The 27,422-nt window shown below is 40.4% G+C and overlaps 1 protein-coding gene across 5 annotated transcripts in view; it reads left to right on the top strand.

The window, feature by feature from the left end:
- Positions 1 to 7,493: 7,493 nt before the first annotated feature.
- Positions 7,494 to 27,422, top strand: part of LOC139462398 (epidermal growth factor receptor kinase substrate 8-like protein 1) — a 93,682-nt gene continuing 73,753 nt past the window's right edge. For 4 of the 5 annotated variants that reach the window (XM_071244087.1, XM_071244086.1, XM_071244085.1 and 1 more), the window contains exons 1-2: positions 7,494 to 7,622; positions 26,943 to 27,048. In XM_071244087.1, the coding sequence (XP_071100188.1) occupies positions 26,963 to 27,048 (86 nt within the window). In that variant the 5' untranslated portion in view covers positions 7,494 to 7,622; positions 26,943 to 26,962. Of the gene's footprint in view, positions 7,623 to 21,605; positions 21,627 to 26,942; positions 27,049 to 27,422 lie in introns of those variants that run through there. The other variant, XM_071244084.1, reaches the window with a different exon arrangement.

Genomic DNA, 27,422 nt, shown 5'->3' with positions numbered 1-27,422 from the left:
TGTACTGAAACGTCGCCTATCTTGACAACGGTATAAGGATCTGTACTGAAACGTCGCCTTGCTTGACAACGGTTTACGGATCTGTACTGAAACGTCGCCTTGCTTGACAACGGTATAAGGATCTATACTGAAACGTCGCCTATCTTGACAACGGTATAAGGATCTGTACTGAAACGTCGCCTGTCTTGACAACGGTATAAGGATCTGTACTGAAACGTCGCCTTGCTTGACAACGGTTTACGGATCTGTACTGAAACGTCGCCTTGCTTGACAACGGTATAAGGATCTATACTGAAACGTCGCCTATCTTGACAACGGTATAAGGATCTGTACTGAAACGTCGCCTATCTTGACAACGGTATAAGGATCTGTACTGCAACGTCGCCTATCTTGACAACGGTATTAGGATCTGTACTGAAACGTCGCCTTTCTTGACAACGGTACAAGGATCTGTACTGAAACGTCGCCTTGCTTGACAACGGTTTAAGGGTCTTTACTGAAACGTCGCCTTGCTTGACAACGGTATAAGGATCTATACTGAAACGTCGCCTTTCTTGACAACGGTATAAGGATCTGTACTGAAACGTCGCCTATCTTGACAACGGTATAAGGATCTGTACTGAAACGTCGCCTATCTTGACAACGGTATTAGGATCTGTACTGAAACGTCGCCTTTCTTGACAACGGTACAAGGATCTGTACTGAAACGTCGCCTTGCTTGACAACGGTTTAAGGGTCTTTACTGAAACGTCGCCTTGCTTGACAACGGTATAAGGATCTATACTGAAACGTCGCCTATCTTGACAACGGTATAAGGATCTATACTGAAACGTCGCCTTAACAGAAGAAAAAAAAAGCTGTTATCCATAAATTGTGTGTACTTTGTAACAATGTAGAAGTTCACATTCGTTAAGTTTCGTATTCGCTGAAGAAAATAGGAATGTTTAACTCCATTGTCAGCTTATTCGTCCCATGTGCACAGAGGGGCACGGGTGACCGAGCCGTCTAAGGCGTCGCAATTCGCTGTGCAGAAACCTATGATTGTGGGTTCGAATCCCGGTTCGCCCCGATTATGCTTCTAGGTTTGCCGTGATGTGACTTAAATACTGCCCAAAGCGGGTGTACAGACAGTTCATGTGTTGTTGTGGTTGGGGTCAAAGCAAAAGTTTTTCCTGAATCATTCATTGTGTGGCCTTGTACCAGCATTTCCTTTCTATACGACAGCATAGGGTCACTGGGGTAGCCTTGTGGTTAAAGCTTTGCCTCGTTACACCGATGAAAAGGTTCGATTCAACACATGGGTACCACCTGTGACGTCCATTGTTGGTGCTTCTGTCGTAATGGCTAGAACACTGTTAAAGCGGCGTAAAACCACATTCACTCACTAACTCTATAACAACTTTCAAAGCGAAAAAAAACCTTTCTGTAATCATAAGAAATATGTTTGTTTGTTGTTTAACTCAGCAGTATTCAAGCTATACGACGGTGGTCTGTATGTAAATAATCGATTCTGGATCAGACAATCCAGTGATTGACATCATGAGCATCGACCCATCATGGGATACGATGACATGCATTAAACAAGTCAGCGAACCTGACCACCCAATCCTGTTAGTCGCCTCTTACGAGAAGCATGAGTTGCTGAAGACCTATACCAATCCGGACCTTCACGGGTCAAGAAATATGTACTGCACGATTCCGACTATATCAAAAACCTGTGTCTATGAGGCACTCTCAAATAGTGATTATACCAGGTCTCCTCGAAAAGCTTTCCTGGGAGCTAATTCAAAACAGATCCTGTTCCAATTTATCACCTTTTGTGGCAAAGGTTACACTATAACCAATGGGAGTTGGCAAAATCATCAATGTGTGTGTTATGTGCTATTATTACCCAATGACTGTAGCTTGTGATTGACATCACACCGCTCCCGTCAAGCATACCTGTCTGCCTTGATCCTGTCACATGATAATTTATCTCCCACGTCGAAAAATGCTCTATTTGTGTTCGTTTAGTGACGTTTTTTACGAGAGTTCCAATTAATATTTCCAGAAAGGAGGTAAAAATAGACTGTGTGAGATTCAATGGACATGGGTTGAGAGGTAGGATTGTGTAACATAGGCGACGTGAAACGCCCACCGCATGACGTATCATCGGTACAACTTCTACAACTAAAGAAGCTAATAGCATGCTACTGCAGCTACTGCCAATCGTGGCGGTTATACTACTACTACGACGACGAGAACAACTACTACTTCTACTTCTGCTACCACCACTACTACTACTACTACTACCACTACTACATAAGTAAATTTTAAGTTTAACGATTTTGTTTCTTAAAATGATAAGAAAGAAGCCATTCAAATCGTATCAAAATATATCGAATTGTTTCTATTTGGAGATGGGATATCGATATGACGTCCAAAACACATACGAATGCTGTACCACAAAGTCGATATATCGCGCTATTGATAGTTCGTGTCGGCAGGATAAAGTGACATCTTCTCTAATTGATATATCGAGTTATCCGAATCAAGCGTAGTGTTGTCGACACCATAAAGTGACAACGTCTTTACGATATACCGAGCTACCTTTAGTTCGAGTAAAGCGTAGTGTTATCGACACCAAAGAGGGACATCTTTACGATATTCCATGGACCCTAAATATAGATCGTATTAAGTGTCCATAGATGTACCGAGCTATCAGTAGTTCGAGTAAGTGTAGTGTTGTCGACACCATAAAGTGACAACGTCTTTACGATATACCGAGCTACCTTTAGTTCGAGTAAAGCGTAGTGTTATCGACACCAAAGAGGGACATCTTTACGATATTCCATGGACCCTAAATATAGATCGTATTAAGTGTCCATAGATGTACCGAGCTATCAGTAGTTCGAGTAAGTGTAGTGTTGTCGACACCATAAAGTGACAACGTCTTTACGATATACCGAGCTACCTTTAGTTCGAGAGCGAGGTTGTCTCTGTGTGGGGGGGGTGTATGTGTCTGTGTGTCTTGGGATATGCGTGCGTGTGGAGTGGGGGGAGGGGGTATCTGTGTGAGTATGCAGGAGGGGGTGGGGGGCGGTGTCTGGATGTGTGTCTGGGTGTGTCCTGTTTTATATCACGGGAAACTACCAGTTAATGTATACAAACACGTTTATGCGCAGATCTCGATGCTAGGTAGCCATTGCACCGATAGTGCCCGTATCCGTACAATCCTACACATTGCTTATGTCGCCATGGAAAATACCCATAGGAAAGGCATACGGCGCCTACGCTAATGGCGACAGGTAAAGAAACGCATGTCTACGTTACACCAACAAGGGAGCGTCAAGACAACTGGGCTCGGTCTTTCTGAGTTTTCTGAAACGTCACTTCTTTGTCTGGGACATGACGGCATTCCTATCCATCTGTCTTAGTAAAGCAGGATGCAATCAGTATTCGAGTATTCCAAGGTGCGTAGCATTGTTCCATATAAGAACAATTTTTAAAATATGTTTCTTCCTAGTAGCTGAGACGAATAAATTAGTGAGTGAACCACACAGCTCCTCATTAACTAAACATAAACAAGGCATACCGCACTGTCAGAGCATGGCCTTCTAGTGTCCCACGAATAACATTAAGAAGGTCATAAATGACATCATCAAACATTATTTGTCAGTGATGCAAGAATAAAAATACAAGAAAAGACTGGAATGACGAACGTATACGTCGCAATGGGACAAACACGGTTCTTAAATATAAATAATTACGAGTACATAACCATGATGTCCTGGGGATAATACGGGGCAAAATAGACCCGTGAACATCCGGGTTACACTTGGTCTTCAGCAACTCATGCTTTTTGCGACTAGCGGGATCGGGTGGTCACGCTCGCTATGCTCCACGCGTACCTCAGTGCCGTGTTTGGAACATTATAAGATCCGAGCGTCACCCACATGTGTGGAGCCCCACCTGAGATGTTTATTGCGGGGATAATCGTTCGTCACGTGTAGATATACGACACTTGAGGTGAAACATACTGCCCTTCTCGGCAAAAGGACTATGTACAGTGCACACACACAACAAATTATCTGCCAGTAATTTATACTTTAGATTCATACACGCTGGTAGTTTCGTCAGCGCTGTCACATTAATTCGCTTATCTTATATCGTATGCATACGATAGAACTACAGTGAAGGAAGTGTTTGCCATCTTGAAATTAACTGTGGGTTTTAATGTATGCATTTGATAGATGAACTGGTGTTTATTGTATTAATAATGTAATAATTAAAATTACAACACTTTGGGTCTGACATATATGGTTGTTTGGGTTTTGTAAGCCCTCGAGGGAAAGGTGAAATACGGAATTTTCGTATTAAGCCAATATGGTAGATTTTTTATGATGTAACCCCAAAATGGTTATGGGCCGTATATATTCATTTGTGATTTTGTACTAATTCTGACTTTGACTGCAAAGGATATATCTTTAACGCCAACTATAGTTGTGCTTTCAGCATGTGTAAATAATCGGGTCTGGGCCAGACAATCAAGTGATTGATATCATGAGCATCGATCTACTCAAATGGGATAGGATGACATGCATCAACCAAGTCAGCGAGCCTGACCACCCGATCCCGTTAGTCGTCTCTTACGACAAGCATAGTCTCCTTTTATGACTTGGATGGGTTGTTAAAGACCCATTCTAACACAGATCTCAGTGGGTCTATTGAAAACTGAATGCTAATGTGCTTACAGTGCAGAAGTGCAAAAAGTTACCTGCTTCGTGCATGGTTTGAAATATATAGAACTTCCTTGTTGTAGGGTCGTTGTTGCTTCCGTAAGTTGGGAATATGCCAACAGGCACTGTATATCGCCTGGACGCGTCGTCCACAGAGCCGACTTGTACAAAGAGGTACCTATTGACGTAGGTGGCAGGGCATGCTGGTGGTGTAGAATGGCACCTGGAGTTATTCTCTTTTACCATTTTAATTGTATCAACATTTATATGCTATCGCAGCGTGTGTATGGAAAGGGGCATTAATCTTACGTAAAGTCATTCGACTTTCGACATTGCTGAGTCTATTTTAAGCACCTATTACATACTATATATATATATATATATATATATATATATATATATATATGATTTAGTGGAGAGAGAGAGAGAGAGAGAGAGAGAGAGAGAGAGAGAGAGAGAGAGAGAGAGAGAGAGCATCTTCGACTATCAAGTGTATCGTATCTCCATCATAACTATAATACTTGTATCATAAAACACTGAGGGCGGTAGGGTTGTCCAGTGGTTAATGCGTTCACTTGTCACGCCGAGGTCCATGTTCGATTCCACATATGGGTACAATGAGCGAACCCATTTCTGGTGTCCCTCTCGGTGACAACCAAACACCCCATCTCACGGCATGGTATGTATTATCCAACAGCACCTACAGACGAACACTCGATAGGTACAGCACATTTTAATATTTAATATATATATCATTATTTTGGGGTTTTTTAGGGTTGGGGGTTGGTATAGCGGTATTTAGCTATTATTATTTATAATCGTCTAAGGCGCCGCGATTCGCTGTGCAGAGTTGCGTCCCTTGGGCACGCCAGAAACCTGTGATTGTGGGTTCGAATCCCGGTTCGCCCTGATTATGCCTCTAGGTTTGTCAGCACCATACCCGTGCTCGTGGGTTTCACCGAAGTGGTAAACGTCTGAGACCTGCCCCCTGCATCACCTCGGGCTTTCCTCCCACATTAAGCTGACACGCCGCGATAAAACTTGAATACTGTTAAAAGAGTCTTTAAACCGAACTCACTCACGATCGACGGTACACAATGGGCACAGGGTATAATGTTTTTCACTTTGAACAAAGTGCATGTGCAGTGGGCCCCGTGTGGACTGAAGTCTGCAACCCGCCATCTTATCCGACAACTGCGTTTCAACCTTGCGTGTATATTTGTTCATTTTGATACAAGGGTATGATGTGTCCCCGCTTATAAAATAATGTAGCTGGAATGTTGGTGTGTGGGGCATTAAATGACAAACAATATACACTAGACTGCCACACTAGACGCAATTGATGTGGAAAGAGTAACAAACACTATACACTGCGGGCAAAAGAAAGTATACACCCATGTTTGGCTATCAAACAAGAAATGGCTGTACGAAGGTATTGTTTGTTTGTTTGTTTGTTTGTTTTTGTTTGTTTGTTGTTTAACGCCGCACTCAGCACTATTCCAGCTATATGACGTCGGTCTGTAAATAACCGTGGCTGGATAAGACAATCCAGTGATTGACATCATGAGTGAGTGAGTGAGTGAGTGAGTGAGTGAGTATGGTTTTACGCCGCTTTTAGCAATATTCCAGCAATATCACGGCGGGGGACGATTGACATCATGTGCATCGATCTACACAATTGGGATACAATGACATGCATCAACCAGGTCAGTGAGCTTGACCACCCGATCCCGTTAGTCGCCTCTTACGACAAGCATGGGTTGCTGAAAGACCAATTCTAACCTGGAATCGTCACGGGACTGTAGGAAGGTGATGTGTTTGATACGGGTATCGTGTATTGTGATCAGTTGTGTTTTGGACCTTAGGTTGGCAGTATTTCGGCGACTGTTTTCAGCCTACAACACTTTGATCATGTTTGTACTGTTTTCATCGAATCCGATATTCAAGTGTATACTTTATTTTGCCCGACAGTATAGACAAGCATATCGGGATTCATGTGACCGCAGTGGGGCTGTCGGGTAGCCTAGTGGTCAAAGCGTTCGCTCGTCACGCCTAAGACCCGGGTTCGATTCCCGACATGGGTACAATGTGTGAAGCCCATTTCTGGTTTCCCCCGCCGCGATATTGCTGGAATATTGCTAAAACGGCGTAAAACCATACTCACTCACTCATGATCGGAGTTAGACGCAGGGGCAAGCGTATTTCTTATGGACACCAGAGTAGGCATATTTGTAGCAATTATCTCAAAAACAATGTTCAGTTGCAAAATGCTTGCTGGTGTAGACGATCGCGAGGGCACGGATTCACTGACAAGAGGTCTCTTGATTCCCGTTTGACAGGTGCGTCTTAGGAGGAGAATGTTCACCGTTCATGCGCCTTGTCCGGGTTTAAAAGAATCGTATTAGATACAGCTTGCTAACACCTCGTCTTGCAAGAAAACTTTGAGAAACGCGCCTCCGTTTGTTTACAGATTAATTAACTCTGTTCGGGTTATTTACCCATCCAAACCGAACAGCAAACCTCAACTGACTTTCACCTCGGACAAACTGGTCATGTGATGCGAGGAATTCACTGCTGTTCCAACAAGTGTACCTACATAGGTAAATGTCGTAAAATTGAATAATAGCATTGTAAATTATCTACGCTTTTTCAGCACATAGGAATCCGTAAAAATAAAGACGATTACACATTTTGGTTAGTCTATATATCGATGCTATCGGGGCTGTTACTTCTTCCTATTACCGAGGGAGGACATACATGTACTAGAACAGCCAAATACACAGCCTCGCCCAATTGCAAACAAATTCGGTGCGAAGACAAGAATGGCGTAGAAAGATCGCCTGTTTGCGAAAGAACACTTTAAATCATTGGAATTCAGCCGACAGGGGGAAAAAGGGTGGTCAAGTAAGTAACAGTTGTCAATTGATCGTATCGTGTGGCCTGTAATATCTCTCCTAGTCGAGGTGACTGCATATGGGACGGGCCGCCATGTTTCACCGAATCATTGCCTTCGTCCTATCGGAATCCCACCCAGAGGCTACTAGTGTGTAGTCGGTGAATTTACAACGTGTATATTGGACAGAAGTAATATAGTATAGTGTTAAATATACAGGGCGAAATAACGGACAGTTATCCCTTTCCCAATTCCAGGCTTCGGACAGTAACACTAACAGGTGTATTCTCACACGTCATTTCAATGATATAACTATAACGAGCGTCTCTCTTAACTGAAAGTAAGTCAAATGTATGACCCAATACTACATGCTGCGATCTCATATCACAATTTTCAAACAGGCGTTCGTATTTGATGAAACAGCCTTGTTTTAATATGTGTCACCTTTTTTCGACCTGTGTTTTCAATCAGTGTGTTTTGACCGATCTGTCAACATCGAAAACCCGTAGTGTTGGTTGAGCAACGACAAGCCCATGTGCCTATGTTGACTACCTGTAGGGGAATACTGTCCGGCAGAGGGGCCAGGTAATTAACCTTTACACTAGCGTCACAGCACAAGTGCTTTTTAATTAACCCAGTATGTTCAGTACAAATATTGAAATTATTATTTGACCGCAATTAGGTTGACTTTTAATTCCAAAAGAAGTTAAAGAATACCCAATTCTTTTATATTACTAAAGTTAGTCTGCCATGACAGATTACCTTTAGTAATGTGAAAGAATCAGATTCTCTTTAAGGTATCTTTAGAGCATATATTTTTGACGATACAGCCTATATGTCCTGGAGCGCTACAGTGGTTATTATATTCAGTGTTTAGCAAGATATAGTTTGAGAGACTTCGTCACCATTTTAGCGATGCTCAAAACATGTTTACAGTGAAACATACAAACTCTATTGCAAAGACAGGTACCCCTGATTTGAATTTGTTTATGAAAGTAAGATGTAAGTTACACACAGAGAAATTACATTTGATTTTAGTGCTTGACCCTTGTGCAACACATGACATGGTCCTTGTACCATGTGTACTGCCACGCCCCACTTAGATGTGTTGGTACAAACAGTGTTTCTTTTCATTAGCAAATACATTTCTGTGTATGTATTATCATGGTGTAATATTTATAGTTATCATGATATAATATTTATACAAAGTTTTCCTACAATAATTAGATCCACATCAAGTGCTTTTATTACTTATGGTGTAATATTTATACATCATTTCATATAATTATAGTTTAGTAAGTAATACTTATATGAAATGATGTATGTTTTTTGAACTGAAGACTGAGCAAACAATGTCTTAACAATGTACCCCAACATATTCATGATCCTTAACTTTTTGGGCATAGTATAGATACTGATGATAGAAGTTAGAACTTGTATGTAAAGCTCCAGCTGAGATTTAATGCATTCTTAGATCCAGTTTTCATACTCAATGTAATCAATATACACCTACTACTTACAGGTACTTACAGGAAAAGGGGGTTCTCTATTATGATGAGACATACTGGGCTGGATGGCTTATACATGTCTTCAGGTCATTCTGACCTGGTATAATTGCCCTGATTGATTGGTTGTATTTCTTGTTGACCTACCGGTACATGATAACCATTTCCAGAGCACAGGTCAGTCTCAGTATGCGTTATGGTATATCATGGTATATGGTAGCATGTTAATATGTTGGTGTTTGTGTTTTAGATAACTTATCTAAATAAATCTTTAATTTTCCTTAAAAAGTCCTTAAGATTTTTTCGTATTTTCTCTTACAAGTGTTTGTATATGTGTTCATATATTTGACTTAGTTGTATTTATGGGATTTGCATGTAGGAAATATGAGCTGTATCACATGGAGATATATGATACACAATCAGATGATATGAAACAGTATGGAACAAAGTGTTCTCTTGTAAGACGATAGGAATACACTTGCTACTGGAAATGGAATGTGGCCCATCCCAGCTCAGAAGTGAAATAGATGTCATATGATAAATGTTGAACTTCAAGGAATGTTGTATTTTCACTTCGTTTGGACCAGGAAGCTAATTACATTCCAAAATGTTTTTTATTGACATTTTGTAGCAGATTCTAAAATAATGTATTATCTTTAATGATAAGTGATTAATCGTATCTGATATGATATATACTGAAAAAAACGGTGAGGGATCATGAATGTTTTGGGGAATATTTTGTTGTGAAGCCTGAGCACAGAGTGTCATATAAATATCCCCAAAATATTTATGATCTCTAATTTTTTGTTCAGTATATAATGCAATGGAAGGCTGTCATAAATATTTCAACCTTATTGTTGTGTTGTAGGGACAGTGCTCAACACAAGTAGTTTATCTGGGGTGACCTGTTTATCTTGAAATATAAGCTAGGAGAGCATCAAGTAATTAGTGTAGCCTGTTGTAAGACCGCAGACAGCTATTAGGAAAGTCAGCGGTTTAAGCCTGCAAAGATGTTGTATGTCATGCAAGGGTTAACCAATCAAAGCCTTATCAATCTTTTTCTCTCTGTGTGTCTATCTGAGTGGCAGATTGAACTGAAATGAATCATAGTCAGTTGACCCTGTCAAGTTTGGCCTTGAACAATGAGATACCCCCACCGTAATGATATAGTAAATATGCCATTGGTGTGATATGAAGATATATTGATATAAGGCCTATGTCATATTAACAATTTTTTTATGTTTATCCCTAGATAACATGATATATGAATTAGTTTACATGGCTTGGTAAAACCTGTCATGATGTAGAGGGACTGAGGAAGATAATATATTTTTGTTTCAATTAAATGAATTATCTTCATGATTCAGAAAAAAAGTTTCATAAGGTTTTTTCATCTGCCATTACTGGTATTATCATATTTCTACTATGATTTGCTTGTATATAACTGACTAACACAACTGTAAAATAGTCAGTGCCTATCTGCTGGTACATCAACATTTGCACCAAGACATGTCATAGAAACATCTTAGTTATGATGGGCATAGTGCTTAGATTACTTGTGTGAGCGGGACACTGGATAGTCATAGAAATTATTAGCTGACGGCAAGTGTATTGCTCTATGTATCAATAATATTGTGCTGGGAATAAAATTGTATTATGCAAGCCCATGATGAGTACAATACGTATATATTTTCCTAATAGCTGATATTTACGATATAGACTTACACAAGGATATCTCTTCTTATCATATGTCATTCTTGAAACAACCAATGTTTAAGACTTTTTTCAGTAACTTTTGAACTGCTCATTTATACAATGTTTGAGTAAATCGCCCAATTTTTCATTTTGTGCCAACAGATTTTCAGTCATGTTTGTCTGCAGAAACACACATACATCTGGAAAACTCGATCAAAACCTACTGAGAACAGCAGACAATAATTTATTGATTAAGCAGACATTGCATCGCTGTGCAATTATGTATAGGGCTTAAAAGTCATTCCTGGCAGGTGAACTCATTTGCATATTTATCGTATTGTAATACAAAGTTTATTGGATTGGTTTATTGCATCAATAATACCATCCATGATATGATAAACATGTTTAGCACAAGCTTGTTTTTATACAGTTGACATTAAACAAAGTAAGGCAGGATGAGAATGTTTGATTTGTCATTTTACAAAGTCACTTTTGGCAGGCTATACATTTATCAGTCCTCAGTAGAATGTCAACATTCCAATCCCCTGTAGGTATACAGTTCTTGTAATACATACACAATCATCTCAAGCCCAGTCCGTATTTCACTGGCCATCATGGTCAAACCCCTGCTCAGGTTTGCCAAGAGACTATTTGAGAAGTACTTTAGAAAAATATTGTCCAAAAGCACATTTACTAGTTCCCAGAGCCTATATGCCCAGAGCAGTGCAGAGTTACAAGATGACAATTGCTGAATACCTCGGGGGAGAAGGGGGGGGGGGGTCCTGGGTAAACCCAAATCCTAGATGGAAGACTGTTTGCTGTGATGGGCCTTTAGTGACCTAGAGAGAAGGGGTGAGGCATTGGGAGAGATTCGTGTCCAGAAGCAGGACTTGCCGAGCAAGGTTTCAGGTAGGCGGCCCAAGGATTTAATCATGCCTGAGTGCCCCGGTGGAATGTGCTGGTCTACACATCAGTGTTATCAGAACAATGGGAGCCGGCAAGGTACGATGAGGGCCTGTGAACCATCACCCAACTTGTCAGGTGCACTACAGTCTCAGGGCTTTATAAATGTGCTTTGAGGATAGTCAAGAGAGGAAGTTATTGTATTGAGGAGGTCACTTTCCTCTCTGTCTTGTTGACTCGGCGAGTAGTTTGTGTTATTTTATTATTGCCATGTTGACATGGAGATCAAGGATTGGTCATCTAGTTGAGCTCCATGAAGCCCTGCAGCAACAAGGCTGACCTGTTCTGGATGGGAGAGTTTACTAAATTTACTTGCGTGTACAGAATTTCCCCTACACATGCTGAATTTCACACTTTCATGGATAAAAGGATGTAGTATACACTTCAAAAACTTGACACTTCATCCTGAAGCTCAAAATACTTTGCCTATATTGTTGTGTTGTGCAACATGATTTTTCTATGCTGCTCTTGATGTTTATATGATGGCCCAAACAATATATGGTTTCAATAACCTGACCGAACCTTATTTAAGGTGCCAACATAACCATTTGCAACATGCTGACATGATTATTCTGTAGCTCTGGCAGTTGAGTAGCCTAGTGGTTAAGGTGTCAGCTCCTCCGGACCAGACAAACCAATGGCTTGTAGCTAGGTAATGGCCCTCCCTGCCTTTGGGAGGGATAATACGCAATCAGCCAGGTGACACCTCGTGAACACCTGATTCCCTCTTTGGTCCACTGAGGACCTATTTTACCCTGGTATCCCTATGGGGTAAATTGATACCGTCGTGAACGTGTAGCAGAGGGAGAGGGTCCTGGCTTCAACTACTTGATGGAAGGTGTCACTTTTAGTTTAGGACCTTATTAAGTATGTTAAAGAATGGCAGCTGTTGTCCCAGGGAAACTTTGTATAAGACAGCCATGTTCATTAAATTCTAGAGATTATGATATGTGGCTTTAGTGATACAAACTGTATTTCCCAGCTAGATATTATACCCGGGTATTATGGGCAGTATACCACCTCCCCAGTAACCTGATAGCCATATTCACTGGCTTATGTAGGGTTGTCAATGCTGAACACGGGACATCAGCTGTGCTCATATTCCCTCAGGCAGAGGCATCATACCAGCCTATTAACCTGACAACCTGGTACAACCAGTCACCTTCACATGCTAAATATGTGTACCAACTACTGACTAGACATGACACTAATTTGGTAACAAGTTGTGTAAACTATGACCACTTGTTTACATTATTACAAGTGAGCTTTGTGTTGAGTGCCTGGCCTGTGGCTTGTAATCATGGTAACTGTGGCAGACATTTGATTGTATGTTATTTTCTGTTATCATATGGTTACTCACCAGTTTGGAGTGTTTCTTTTGTAATTCTTTACAAGAAGTCATTTATATGTGTAGTATCTCAGCATAGGTCTTCAGCAACCCATGATTGCGTAAAAGGCAACTATGCACGTTGTAAATGGCGACTAATGGGATCGGGTGGTCAGGCTCGCTTACTTGGTTGATGCATGTCATCGATCCCAATTGCGTCGATCGATGCTCATGATATTAATCACTGGATTGTCTGGTCCAGACTCGATTATTTACAGACTGCCGTCATATAGCAGGAATATTGCTGAGTGCGGCGTTAAACAACAAACCAACCAAAGCAATCAGCTTCAAGATTTCTACCAGAGATATATACTTGAGTGTGTTTGTTTCGAGTTAAGGATGTGTCCCCAGTATCCTATTCTTGTTGTGAGAGCCAACTTAACAGACTTAGTTGGTCTGACACCGAGACATCAATCACTCAGTCAGTTGGTTCAGCAGGGTGGTCCAGTTGTGATCTGTTGCATTGTCCAGGGGGGTTCCTGGGGCGGTGGAGTAGCCTAGTGGTTGAAGTGTTTGCTTCCCACGCTGAAGACCCGGGTTCGATTCGCCACATGGGAACAGTGTGTGAAGGCCATTGCCCTGCCGTGATATTGCTTGAATGTTGCTAATAGTGGTGTAAAACTAGACTCACTCACCCTAGATTTGAGTCCAGGGTACCCCCGTAAACATTTTGGTGGGCGTGAACATGGGTGTGTCCCAGGGCATGACAAAAAAGCATACTCCCTCACTGTAACATGCAATCTACAGTTTTTGCCTGTGATTCACACAGTGAAATTCGTCTGCATCTCCAAGGACTCACAGTGTAAATTATTTTGTGTCCAGTCACAATTTGGTTGGGTAAACGATGCAATATTTACCCTTGTTGCGCTAGGTTCGCAGTTGTCTTCCCCTATCCAGGATTTTGAAAAAGGTTGGGTGCACACTACAAGTCATGAAGTGAACAATAATAAAAGTGACAAAACCCTTCCATTAGGGCTGGGACGGGTAACTCGGGTACCCACAGGACTACCTGGACCTGTGGCTAGTCACAGGATTATATTGTTTAATGGCAAAAATCATTTATGGTTGCACTATACATGCTATAAGTGACAAATGTTTACATTTCTTTCCGACTATGAATACATTCCTTCTGACTTTATATGTTTGCATAAAGATAAAACTTCAGTCAACTTCAGTGTATGCATGACCAGATCATTTTATACCTGTATCTAAATACATTTTGACAGGAGTACGGTCAAACGTTTCCCAATTGGACATTTTGTACCTATCTCTTGAGACCTACAGCGGGTACCCGGGTAGGGTCGGGTAATAGTGAGGTGGGTACCCGGGTAGTAAATTTAAAATCGTCCCAGCCCTACTTTCCATATTCATAAGCAACCACTGCTAGAAGCAGAATCGACAGTACGACAGGTGACAGGTATATGCTAGGTTTGCAAGTAGGGTGTACGAAAAAGGGAGGAGCTGTGGCGATTTGTGGCGACCTTCAAGTCCCGTTATCAATGAAATAGATCTGATCAGATACGTCAATGAAACTTTCATGAAAGACATTTCTTCCCATTTAGCAGCTTCAGTCAGCATTCATAGTATTATGTGGTATTGTCCATGGGTCTATTACTTGTGCTATGCTTACTATTACGACTGGAACGGGTGGGCGTCGCCCAGTTTGAAAGTCACTTACCATTACTATATCCATATTCCCATTTAGTCTCATGTCCCAAAATACCCCAACATAATCAAGTGGCTTGTGTTGGTTTTTAAACCAGCTATTTGGTTGAACTAATGCTGGGATTATCTGTAGAACTGGTTTGAATGTTTGCTTGTGTGTTCTATTCACCAGAACTGTTAGTTTAACCGTTGTTAGAATCCAGCATGTGTGAAATGTGTGGCTTGTGAAATATCTGATGCTGACTAACTGTGGGTGGTGATTTTAATCCAGTGGAAATGTCAGACTGTGGACCTCTGAGGGTATTCAAGGAGAGAATTGGTCCCCAGTAACCTATTATGGTCATAAGAGGTGACTTGATTGATCAGACCCTGTGACTTGGTTGATGGCCTGTCATCGTACCCTAACGGCATACGTCATTGCTCACAATATCAATCACAGGATTTTCAGGTCCAAACTTGTTTAGTTACAGGCCATCATATATTTTAAGCAATATATTATTTTTTTAAATAGGCATGTATATTGAAAGTCAGATTGTCAGCAAGCTAAACGCCTATCTGAAGACCTCTCATATACAAAAATACTTTGTATACAAGGTAATATATATATCACAATGCACAGTGGATGTCTATCTAGAGTTCAACATCATATTCATGTATACATATCTAAATATATGAAAACATCGTCTTTTTATAGCTTACAAAGTGTTTTGACAGGGTAATAAAATTCCTGTCATCATATAACTGGATTATTACTGAGTGATGCAATAAACCTCCTTGCGAAACTTGACATTCTACTAGCCATTGGGATACCTTCAACATTTGGCAAACTTTTCACACTTAGTAGCGGGCTCGTGCCTAGTTGCATCCCTGTTTATTATGTTTCATGGCTTTTAAGACAGTGAGTGAGGTTTTATGCCGCTTATAGTAATATTCCAGCAATATCACGGCGGAGACACCAATGGGCTTCACGCTTTGAACCCGTGTTGGGAATCAAACCCGGGTCTTTAGCATGATGAGCGTATGCCTCAACCACTAGGCTACCCGACCTCCTCTTTTAAGACAAGACAGACAGAAATAGTTAATTGAAGTGTCACATGATCATGATGATAGGGAACCTTGCTGTAAATGTTTTTTTGTGTAAATGTTACCTATCATATCATATTTTTCAGTATAGATCTAGTAATGTGAGTAATTTCATGTGCGATTGTTAAGTATGTAAGATATTTATTGGGTGTTAATCTTTTTTATTGCAGTTAAGTTAAATTTTTAATTGCTGGGCACCAGCAGCAAGTTGTTTGGGAACTTTCACTGACAGTAATCTTCAGAGATGCAGTTTGACAACAGTAGGAGGAGTATAGCTTATCCATATGTCTTGTCCTTACTTAGTACTCCAACATCTAAACGTCTCTCAAAAAGTATGAGGATGTTATGGCTGTTATTCAATGGTAACATTGTCGTTAGTTACACAAGTGATAATTCAATTTTTATTATGCCCACTGCTTTTCTGTTCTGTTTTACATGCCATATTTTTAGCACAACAATGTAAAACTAAGTTCCAATGAGAGTTCCTCCCATGCCTGTGGTCTCCATGAGATACAGCCTATATTCACCAGCCATTACACAACTGGAAATCAGCAGTCAACCCTTACACCTGCCCTGGGGTCATGTCATGTGTGAAAGCAGATGAAATCATTCCCACTTGAAGAACGATGACCCTAGGTATTGCACAAGGCCAATTATAAGTGTATACAATAGGCAATCAAACCTCATTGTCACCAATGCTGGCCAGTCAAAGGCAAAGTTAAGATCTCTCCAGACAGTTACCTCATTAAGCCAGCCCCATGTCATCTCATAGCTATGCTCTTTGTTAGGTGTATCTGCATGTGTTTGTGAGAGACAAAAAGGGGAAAAAACACACGTGTAAACAGCCTAAGGGTAAACAATACCTGAGACGAGAGGGTAACCTAGGACTCCGTATGATGAGACTAGGTGAAGGATTTTCTGCTAAGCCCCCAGACTCAATATTTACCTGGTTCCCTGAACGGCTGTGGTCGTGGTATAGACTGATTAGCTCTAGGTATATTCATGATCAGTGATCACAGTGGTAAATAATGCCCAACTCTCCATACACAGTCAGTGGGAGTACCTTCTGTTCTGGTTGTGGTATGCAGTTTGAATCGAACAGCCTGGATATCTTACTGGATCAGTGAACCAATCAGTAAGTGGAAGTGCAATACAAAAGTTATGTTTGACTCAACACGTAATATTTTACAGTTGGATGTTATATGTATTTTTAAAACCATATTTTTTTTTATTTTTATGTATAATATATAATAGCAGTGTGTGCCAAAAGTTTGTCTACTAGCCTGAACATGGCTCTTAGCATCATTTTCAGTAGGCTTTATAGTGTTATTATAGACTACTATCAACTAAGCCTATTAGGCCAAACAGAGTTTTGACTTTTAGTCAAAGTCTGTCGTTCAATGCAATGCAATGCAATACAATCTTTCGTATAATATAATATAATATAATATAATATGATATCTTTCGTATGTAATGTAATATATAGCATCAGATTTCATGATTTCACAAGCATTCTCAAAGCATATGCCATATTACTATTTACCTGATGTAGCAGCTAGTTAATTATGTCATGTGCCCACATCTAATGAATATTGCGCACAAGGTTTCATCTGTAGGTTCCTGTATACATATGTATTCCCTGTGACAACATTGAGGTTGGCAGGACATGCACAAAGCCCCTGTTCAGTGACACAGCAGGGTGCAACACTGGAATCCCAGCTGCCTCGGCTCACCCTGAGCTTGCATCATACAGATGCAATGCAGGATATTCATATGTCTTACATCACATGCATTCAGCTGTCTAAGGGGGCGGTCGGGTAGCCTAGTGGTTAAAGCGTTCGCTCGTCATGCCAAAGACTCGGGTTCGATTCCCGATATGGGTACAATGTGTGAAGCCCATTTCTGGTGTCCCCCGCTGTGATATTGCTGGAATATTGCTAAAAGCGGCGTAAAACCATACTCACTCACTCAGGTATGTAAGGTGCGTGCCTAAGTCGGCAAGAGAGCTACGTTGAAATCCCAGCTTTGCTCTGATACTCGATCTGTCAGCACCATACTCATGCATCAGCTTACCAAAGTAGTAACCATGTGAAACCCACCTGAGCTTTCCTGACACGCCTGAAATTACTGAAATACTGTTCTAGTCAATGTTAAACTCACTCAGTGGAATAATGTTGGAATATTGTTGGAATCTACTTTAAATTGTGAAGTGCTCCACGGGTTGGTTCAACGAGAGTAAAGGAGGTTTAGTATACTGGTCCATACTCTGGCTTATCTATGGTATTCATCGTGGATTATTCAACTTTGTTGGTATATTGGCCGACGGAAGGGTGTATAAATTATTTATATCCTACTCAAGCAACAAACATAAACTCACATTTTTCTTTGGGGATGTTTACGTATATTTCATGAGTACAATGAGTGAAGCCCATTTCTGGTGTGCCGCTGTGATATTGCTGGAATATTGCTAAAAGTGGCATAGACCATACTCACTCACTCGAATACCTGTGAAGATCCGGATTAGAATTGGTCTTTCAGCAACCCATTTGTGTCTCCCTGCATGAAGATCTGAGTTAGAATTGGTTGTCAACAACCTATGCTTGTCTTAGGAGGTGACTAACGGGATCCAGGGCGCATGTTCGCTGACTTGGTTCATGCATGTCATCGCATCTCAATTACATAGATTGAAGTTCATGATCAATCACTGGATTGTCTTGTCCAGACTTGATTATTTACAGACTGCTGTCATACAGCTGGTATATTGCTGAGTGTGTTGTTAAACAACAAAAAAACAAAAAAAACAAACACTCTCTCCCATAAATTAATGATGGAGAACTTAATTTCTTAAACCGCAAATCCAGTGTCAGCTTATCCACCACAGACTAGCGGTGTGGCTGGGAATGTCCTTGAGGCAGGACCTGGCAGGTGCGACATACTGGAGTCAGGCCGGAGTTGTCTTGCAGCTTCTCACACATCTCCCGGAGGTTAGGTGGAAATAGGTGGCAGTTGTTTTAGCCTCTTAAACGATGACAGGAATTATAAAAATTCCCGAAACGTTGTTGCATAATTTGTAGCGTATCAGCGACTCATGGTTTTGAATGGGAATCGTGTCAAAGGTCTGATTGTAGGTCACTGTACCCTGACTGTATGGATTGTTTGTGTGTTAAACGTTGTGCTCCGCTATATTCCACCTACATGACGAAAGTTAGACCACACAATCCAGTGATTGATATCATGAGCATGGATCCATGCATGTGCGATACAATGACATGCAGCCAAACACGTCTCTGAGCCTGACCACCGATACATTAATTACCTTGTACAACACACATTGGTTGCTGGGGACCTATATTTGTATAGGGCTGTGACTGCAGGGACAGCTGATAGTAAAATTCATTTAACAGTTACATTCAGTAAAACGTGTATACCATTATCCATTGAGTTTTAAATGATTTACAGGGATTGTAGTGAAACAGGATTTCAAGTAAGGAAACATGTGGGTAAACGAAATTTGAATTGCCCTTAAAAAAATGTGGATACCGAATATAAATTGAACCCAAATAACTAAAAGCTTATCTATGACTCTTAAATTGTGTGCACAAAATTCACTACAAAAAAATACCCCCAAAATATTCATGATCCCTAATGCCGTGATATAGCTGGAATAATATTCAAAGCGGCGTTAAACCCAACTCACTCACTCACTCACTCACTCAGTTCAAGATCCCCAACTTTTTTCTTCATTATTGATTTAAATACAAATAATATTGTCAAAATGCTCCTCGGACCCATCCCTCAAAATCTCTGGTATTGTAATGCTGATATTTTGCAGTGAAGAGCAACCGACATTAGCTCACTCCTTTTAACCTTGTGTATTAAGTTGAAGCTGACAATGCAGAAAACACTTGCACTAATAGCTCAACCCTTCAATCCTATCATATATACCAACTAGTTTCCTTGGCATGTATAACAGACAAGACTGTGAATGTTGTCATGTGATAGTGTAAGTTCCTTCATAGCGGAGATACCAGACTCTGCAGTTGTCTCACCTAGTGCATTATCTTGACATCTTGACATTCTGTCATTCCGGGTGTAGGGGTTTCTGGGTATAGTGTTGCTCTGGATAAAGAGCCTGTCAAAACTCTGCATATTGTATTCAGTATTGATTTGTCATAAGTTTTTCCCTTTAAGACAACAGTTTTATCTGCATTGTCTTCTTTAAAGATATGTTTGAGGAAATTTCCTGTGTTAACATCGATAATCTGTATTATAAATTGTTGAATTTGAGGTGAAGGTGAGGTTTGCCAGGGATTTATGTCGGATTTTGAACTAAGCCCCCTTGGCAGGCATTATGGGAAATTATTTTTATCGATTACAATTGGGAAGTTTCTTGGAAATGTTGGGCATGTTCTTTTTACTCATAGAAAACACATATAATTGAATCTCATATAATCAGGTCTCATTTCACAAAGGCAGCCCTAAGTTTGTTGTAATCTGTGTTAAGGTAGACTAACATCTAGTCTCTGAAATGAATATGTTTTACAGAAAAAAAACAGGTGTTAAATTATAGTTATAAAATTTAATAAAAAAGGAGCCCAGAGACTTTCTTCACAAACGTTATATACTTGCATGGTCTGTATCGGATATATTTGTTGGATATATTAGTGTTAAGGTTTAGGACTGTTGTTCAGCTACAATATTTTTTGAGAGACAGCCTAGTTCGATACACTCACTGATGGTTATTTAAACACCAGTTGGGATTGTTAGGCCAGACTCTTCTGTGGTTTTTGGTTCTGGGGTTTTGATGTGTACAATTTGGTTGGTAGATTGAAAAAATATTATAGAGGATTTTCTTAATTATCTTAAAATTTGATTTTAATCGAGAGGTGATAAATTAAAATTAAACTTTATAAACCTTATAAATATTTGAAATTCCATTGTCATTTTTATTGTGAAAGCCATCTTTAGCATTGGCAGTATTAAGAGAAACCTTGTCATTCTGATTTTACTTTTTTTTCTGAATTTTCTGTTTAAACCATTTAACCTGGAATACTGTTAAAAGCAGTGTTAAACCCAACTCACTCACTGTTTTAACTTAGACATGTATGACTGTTATGTGACCTACTTGGGGCAGCACACAAACATATGCTAGTTAGAACAACCTAGAACAACATAGAAGTAGTGATTTTCTTGAACTCTACTCATTGGTTTACAAAACCTTATAGACTGAACTCAAGAGATTACAAATATGTTGAATACCCAAAGAGACCCATCAATACCCAATATAAATGATAACATGTGAGAAAATACTCAATGGCTCAAAAAATCATCTGGAGGACAGTACCTGAAATTAGATTTTACAAAACCTGTTTGACATCCCCTGCCCATATAGCTCTTAGCTCGTTTAGTTCTCAGTTTGCCTGTGACCATCAGCCTTCCCAGATATATCGGTAATAAATCGGTGCAAAGCAGTTAAACATACATAGAGAAGAGTGTGTTTCACATGAGTGGAGCACCAAATCCTAGCCAGGCCCCATTAACCAACTAGGTATTCATGCTGTTTATTGAACCAGTTCTACATAAGACCTTAGCTGGCTGTCACAAATCCATAGGCTGGGATTAACGTGTTCATGTAGGAACTAGAGACCATTCCCTGATCTAGTAATACATATTCCCAGAGAACTGGTAATGGATATGTTTGTTTGAAGAACTTAAAGGTATTGTTTTTCATAACTCTGACACACATACAGGTGCACGAGGTAGACAAATGGCTGGTACTCATGGTATGGAGTAATATGTATATTGGTGACTTGATATTACAGGGATAGCAATGGATGTCCGTGTCAGTGTTGGTGTATAACCTTATGCATACCCATTCTTGATGCATGCCATGGTTTAACCTACGTATCACATGTCCATTGTACACACTCTGCTTTTTCGTTACATGATATCCTCTCTGACACAATGTGTGTACAAGTAGATCGGATACATTGTCAACATAACAAGTGTTAACTCTTGGATGCTGATGTCCCTCTTGGTACACAGTATCAATATGTTGTAGGTTCCTACACCGTTATCAAATAAGAGCGACATGAGAGGTATATATACCAGACATGTTGTGATAAGAAGCAGATTACAATTGACAACAGGTGCTAGATAATAAGTAGCATATAGATAATTGGATGAAGCCAAATCTACTGTAAGAAAAATGTTATTTATAATATTGTGCTACAAGTACAATGCAAAGAATTACCTGGTCTGTCTATTTTCGAGTTATATAGGTGGAATATTTCGGAGTACAAAATCATACATGCATGTGAAGTGCATTTATCACTGGCATCCTTAAAATCATGTCATAGTAAGGTGATATTATTATTATGTATTATGTTGTGCCACAATGCAGGGATTTACCTGGGTCTGTCCAGGATATAAGGGGTTAACAAAATCATACATGTGAATCCGTGCATTAATCACTGCCATCCTACAAATCAGGTAATATTATGACAATTGATCTGGGAACATATTTTATCTGTATGTTATGATTTTAACCGTACCATTGCGCTCTATGACAAGTTTCATATAGTCACTGAAGATGTCATTGAAAAAATGCATTAAACCAGACTAGTTCTTAGTTCCCAAACATGGCCGACTTCTACATTCGTTGTGGTCTTCCCGGAGGGCATGACTTACTTACTTTTGCTTTATTGAGCAGATCGCTGAATAGGTACATATGTCATTATACGTGTCATGGTATTGAAGCAGAGCTAAATACAGTGTACTTGTAGGTCTTCCATTGTAGAAGTGATAGGATGGGGTTTCAGGCTGTGTGACAAGTGTCATGGACAAACTTACTTGTAAGTACACATGTATGCTGATGTTCAAAATGATCCTTTTGCTGTCAGATGTACTTGGGGTACCCTAGAGCCTGGGCTACAGCTGAATAGAGTTTGTGATCCTGGTTTTCACTGAAACATTATCCATGTTCCCACAGCTGTGTATTTATGTGATCCTGTTTCTCACACAGCTGTGTCTGTGTGTGATCCTGTTTCCCACACAGCTGTGTTTGTGTGTGATCCTGTTTCTCACACAGCTGTGTATTTGTGTGATCCTGTTTCTCACACAGCTTTATATTTGTGTGATCCTGTTTCCCACACAGCTGTGTTTGTGTGTGATCCTGTTTCTCACAGTGCTGTGTATTTGTGTGATCCTGTTTCTCACACAGCTGTGTATTTGTGTGATCCTGTTTATCACACAGTAGTGTTTGTGTGTGATCCTGTTTCCCACACAGCTGTGTTTGTGTGTGATTCTGTTTCCCACACAGCTGTGTTTGTGTGTGATTCTGTTTCTCACACAGCTGTGTCTGTGTGTGATCCTGTTTCTCACACAACTGTGTTTGTGTGTGATCCTGTTTCTCACAGTGCTGTGTATTTGTGTGATCCTGTTTCTCACACAGCTGTGTATTTGTGTGATCCTGTTTATCACACAGTAGTGTTTGTGTGTGATCCTGTTTCCCACACAGCTGTGTTTGTGTGTGATTCTGTTTCTCACACAGCTGTGTCTGTGTGTGATCCTGTTTCTCACACAACTGTGTTTGTGTGTGATCCTGTTTCTCACAGTGCTGTGTATTTGTGTGATCCTGTTTCTCACACAGCTGTGTATTTGTGTGATCCTGTTTCCCACACAGCTGTGTCTGTGTGTGATCCTGTTTCCCACACAGCTGTGTCTGTGTGTGATCCTGTTTCCCACACAGCTGTGTTTGTGTGTGATCCTGTTTCTCACACAGCTGTGTATTTGTGTGATCCTGTTTCTCGCACAGCTGTGTTTGTGTGATCCTGTTTCTCACACAGCTGTGTTTGTGTGATCCTGTTTCTCACACGGCTATATCTGTGTGTGAGCCATGTTCTCAAATCTGTGTGTTAGCCATGTTCCCACAGATGTGTGAAGATGTGTGATTTTGATACTCAAACAGCTGTGAACGTGTGATCTTGGTGTACACGTCCTCGGTAAATAATAGTTTATGTTTATGAGAAGCTTATGCTATGTTATAAGCTAAGGTTAAAGTGAACATTTTGCCTTGTTTGTTGATGGCCCTGAGAAAGGTAAACAAAGATGGTGATACGGTTGTTTATCAACTGCTGGCTACCTGTTGGATGATAAGCTCGCTTTCAGGATGGTGTCTCCTTCACTATTGGAGAATGTTCTTGATAAGGTTTTATTTTGGGGGAATTCTCAAACCTACCTTTCCCCGACCAACACGTGTCACCAAATATCTTCTCTCAGGTACAAGGTAGTATGGTATGGTGCAGATTATATATGAAGCAGGAAGTTAGCCAGTAAACAATGTGTAATCAGTTGCTTCATAATGATTTCAAAGTCTGATGTGTTCAAATTACTAGTTTCATGTGGCATTGAATTAAAGTGTGTAATTGTCAACTAAACAATGTGTAATCAGTTGCTTCATAATGATTTCAAAGTCTGATGAGTTCAAATTACTAGTTTCATGTGGCATTGAATTAAAGTGTGTAATTGTCAACTAAACAATTTGTAATCATTTGCTTCATAATGATTTCAAAGTCTGATGAGTTCAAATTACTAGTTTCATGTGGCCTTGAATGTCAACGATTTTGTAGATAATTCTTTTTAGATCAAAATATTTGAAACGGAAAAACTCAACACGTGAAACCCCATGTTTAGGACATGTTTAGTGTCAATCACAATAACTCATAGTCTCATAATCATATATTTGGAAAAGTAAATCTAAATTAAAACAGGAAAGGGGATCACAGATTCCTCATTGATCCAAGGCACCACATGGGCACTCGGGGCCCAGAAATTTGCTGTGCAGACTTGCATCCCTTGGGCACGCCAGACACCTATGATTGTGGGTTCGAATCCCGGTTCGCCCCAATTATGTTTCTAGGTTTGTCAGCACCATACCCGTGCTCGTGGGTTTCACCGAAGTGGTAAACGTCTTAGACCTGCATCACTTCGGGCTTTCCTCCCACATTAAGCTGACACGCCGCGATAAAACTGGAATAATGTTAAAAGCGGCGTTAAACCCAACTCACTGACTCTGAGAAAAAACCCAACTAATTTCCTTAATTTTCTAGACATACCCCAACGTTTCATCACAATTAAAGCTGTTATTTATTGACTTGGACTGTAAAAACTCTGACAATTTGATTTTGTTGGATGAAAACTTTCTGATCTCTTAACCCTTCTGCCCCAAACTTAAGCCATTGAGATTTTAATCGGACATCAAACTTTGAACTGATTGCTGACAAGTAGTTGAAAGTGTTAACTCCTGTTCATTATCTCACTCAAATTTAAAACAGTAGGTTTGTCTCCCAAAAGTCCCTTGAGTCAGAGCTGATATGACGAGGTAGGCTCTCTGTATCCTAGACTCCCTGATTAAGTATGCGTAATGAATCTGTTGTTCCTCTACCATTAACTGTAGAAGGAAGGACTTGGGATACAACCAGGTAAAATAACAAGGCACTTTGACCTTGACGTTGATCACGCGACAACAACAGTTTACATATTGAACTGTGGGGAACAGATCAAAAGGGCCTCCAGAGGTAAAGTCAAAACAATCACAACCCATGGTCAAACAGCCACAACCCATGGTCCAAATGTCCACAAAAAATGTCAAAACGTCCACACAAAAATATAGACTACAAACTGAACTGTGTATTTAATCAACTTGAAATACAACTGCACATTCTTCGGTTCCATTGCAATATCAGATACTATTTACATGACAACATATCCGAGCAATCAGTCACTTTCAGACCCCACCGGGATACTCCCTTTCACTATCAAAAGCTGAGTTGTATGTGTCACTCCTTGGATATATCAAGAGCTTACTCAGATTACATCATAACTCCAGTATTGTCCCATATTCTATAGTGATAAAACTCTTTATACAATATCAAAGTGAGTGAGAGAGCCCCTTTAAAATGTACTGTACAAACATGCTTGCAGGATAGGTATTGTAGCATGTTTGATTTCTTTCTTCTCTGCTGTTTTGACATAGTCTGTGTGACTAAATGAAATGTGTGCAACAAGACCAGGAACACCGCAGTTTTATGTATGGCATGACCTCAGTCATCCATTCTCTTAGCATAAAAGGCTTAAAAAGTGGAAGTTTCTACAAAGCAGCTTTTAGGTTTGAGGGTAAGGACTTTTCGTGAGAATGACATCATTTGCTTACATTTGTGAATCATCTCTTCCCCGTATTGTTGATTCCTTAGCGCCCCACACTTAAGCTGACTAAGTTGGGATTCAGTCGGTACGATTTGTAATGTGGCTGATAGTGTGGCACAACGGGGAGGATCATTTACCATGCTGTCTGTCACTGAAACTTGTTGAGCAATGTCATTATTTTCATAGTGTTTAACACATGACACTGACATTCTGTGATGTATACTAGTCGAAAAATGTTAAGGACCACCCAAATGTTTTTCATATTACTCTAGTTAATCTATCATGTCATCACAGATTAGCAATGGTAATATGAAAGAATTGGGTGGTCCTATACTTTTGAAATGAAATACCGAATGGGGGCGGTCGGGAAGCCTAGTGGTTAAAGCGTTCGCTCGTCACGCCGACATGGGTACAATATGTGAAGCCCATTTCTAGTGTTCCCCGCCGTGATATTGCTGGAATATTGCTAAAAGCGGCGTAAAACCATACTCACTCACCCTGAACCGATTGGCAGATGATGTTTTAAATATTTCTTTCCCGTTTTTGCTCACTTGAACCAAAAGCCCAGGTGGTCTTATGTCCGTCTGTCATAAACTTTTACATTTTCAACACTTCCCCTGAAACCCTATGATACATTAACTTTTCAAGGATGATCCCAGCATGCCTCTAAAATATGGCCACCATGGTAGCCACATTGGAAAATCAATTTCTTATTGTGCGGAAGGCGGTGTTGAACTCAATATCACTGAAATTTGCCAATTATTTGTTTGTTGATAATTGTATGTTGACGATGTTGCCTTATTGTGACTGTTGTGTTGTTGTTTCAGGCTAGAGTGCCCAGCGGAGTATGCCGGGCCTGACACCACGTGACATGAACGGATACGGTGATTACAACGGCCCAATGAGGGGAGGCGGATCACAGTTTGTTGCCAAGTAAGTATTTACAGAGTTTTACAGGATATCATAATGACTGCAGTGTTTTATTGGGTAATACCTGTAATTCTCCGGTAAAATAGGCCATGTATTGGTAAAAATTGGCCGACACCAACCACCACCACCACCTCCACCCCCCTGCTGACACCCCCACCGCCGACACCCCTACTGTTGACACCCCCACCGCCGACACCCCTACTATTTCCACTCAGACGCACCCATTGTCTGTGTATTACTAAGTATCACTGTATAGAGTAGTGGATAGAGCATTGCCCGGAGGGGGAAGGTTGGTGGCTACCCGACAGCCCCGTCAGTATACTGTGTGTAAGAGTGGTAGCCATGTTGATGTATGGTATCTCGATTGGCGAGCATTG

This window comes from Haliotis cracherodii, unplaced genomic scaffold (assembly GCF_022045235.1).
Source record: "Haliotis cracherodii isolate W230 unplaced genomic scaffold, xgHalCrac1.p SCAF_15, whole genome shotgun sequence".
NCBI lineage: Eukaryota > Metazoa > Mollusca > Gastropoda > Lepetellida > Haliotidae > Haliotis > Haliotis cracherodii.
The sequence above is the reverse complement of the archived record's forward strand: the minus strand, read 5'-3'. Positions and strand labels throughout refer to the sequence as shown.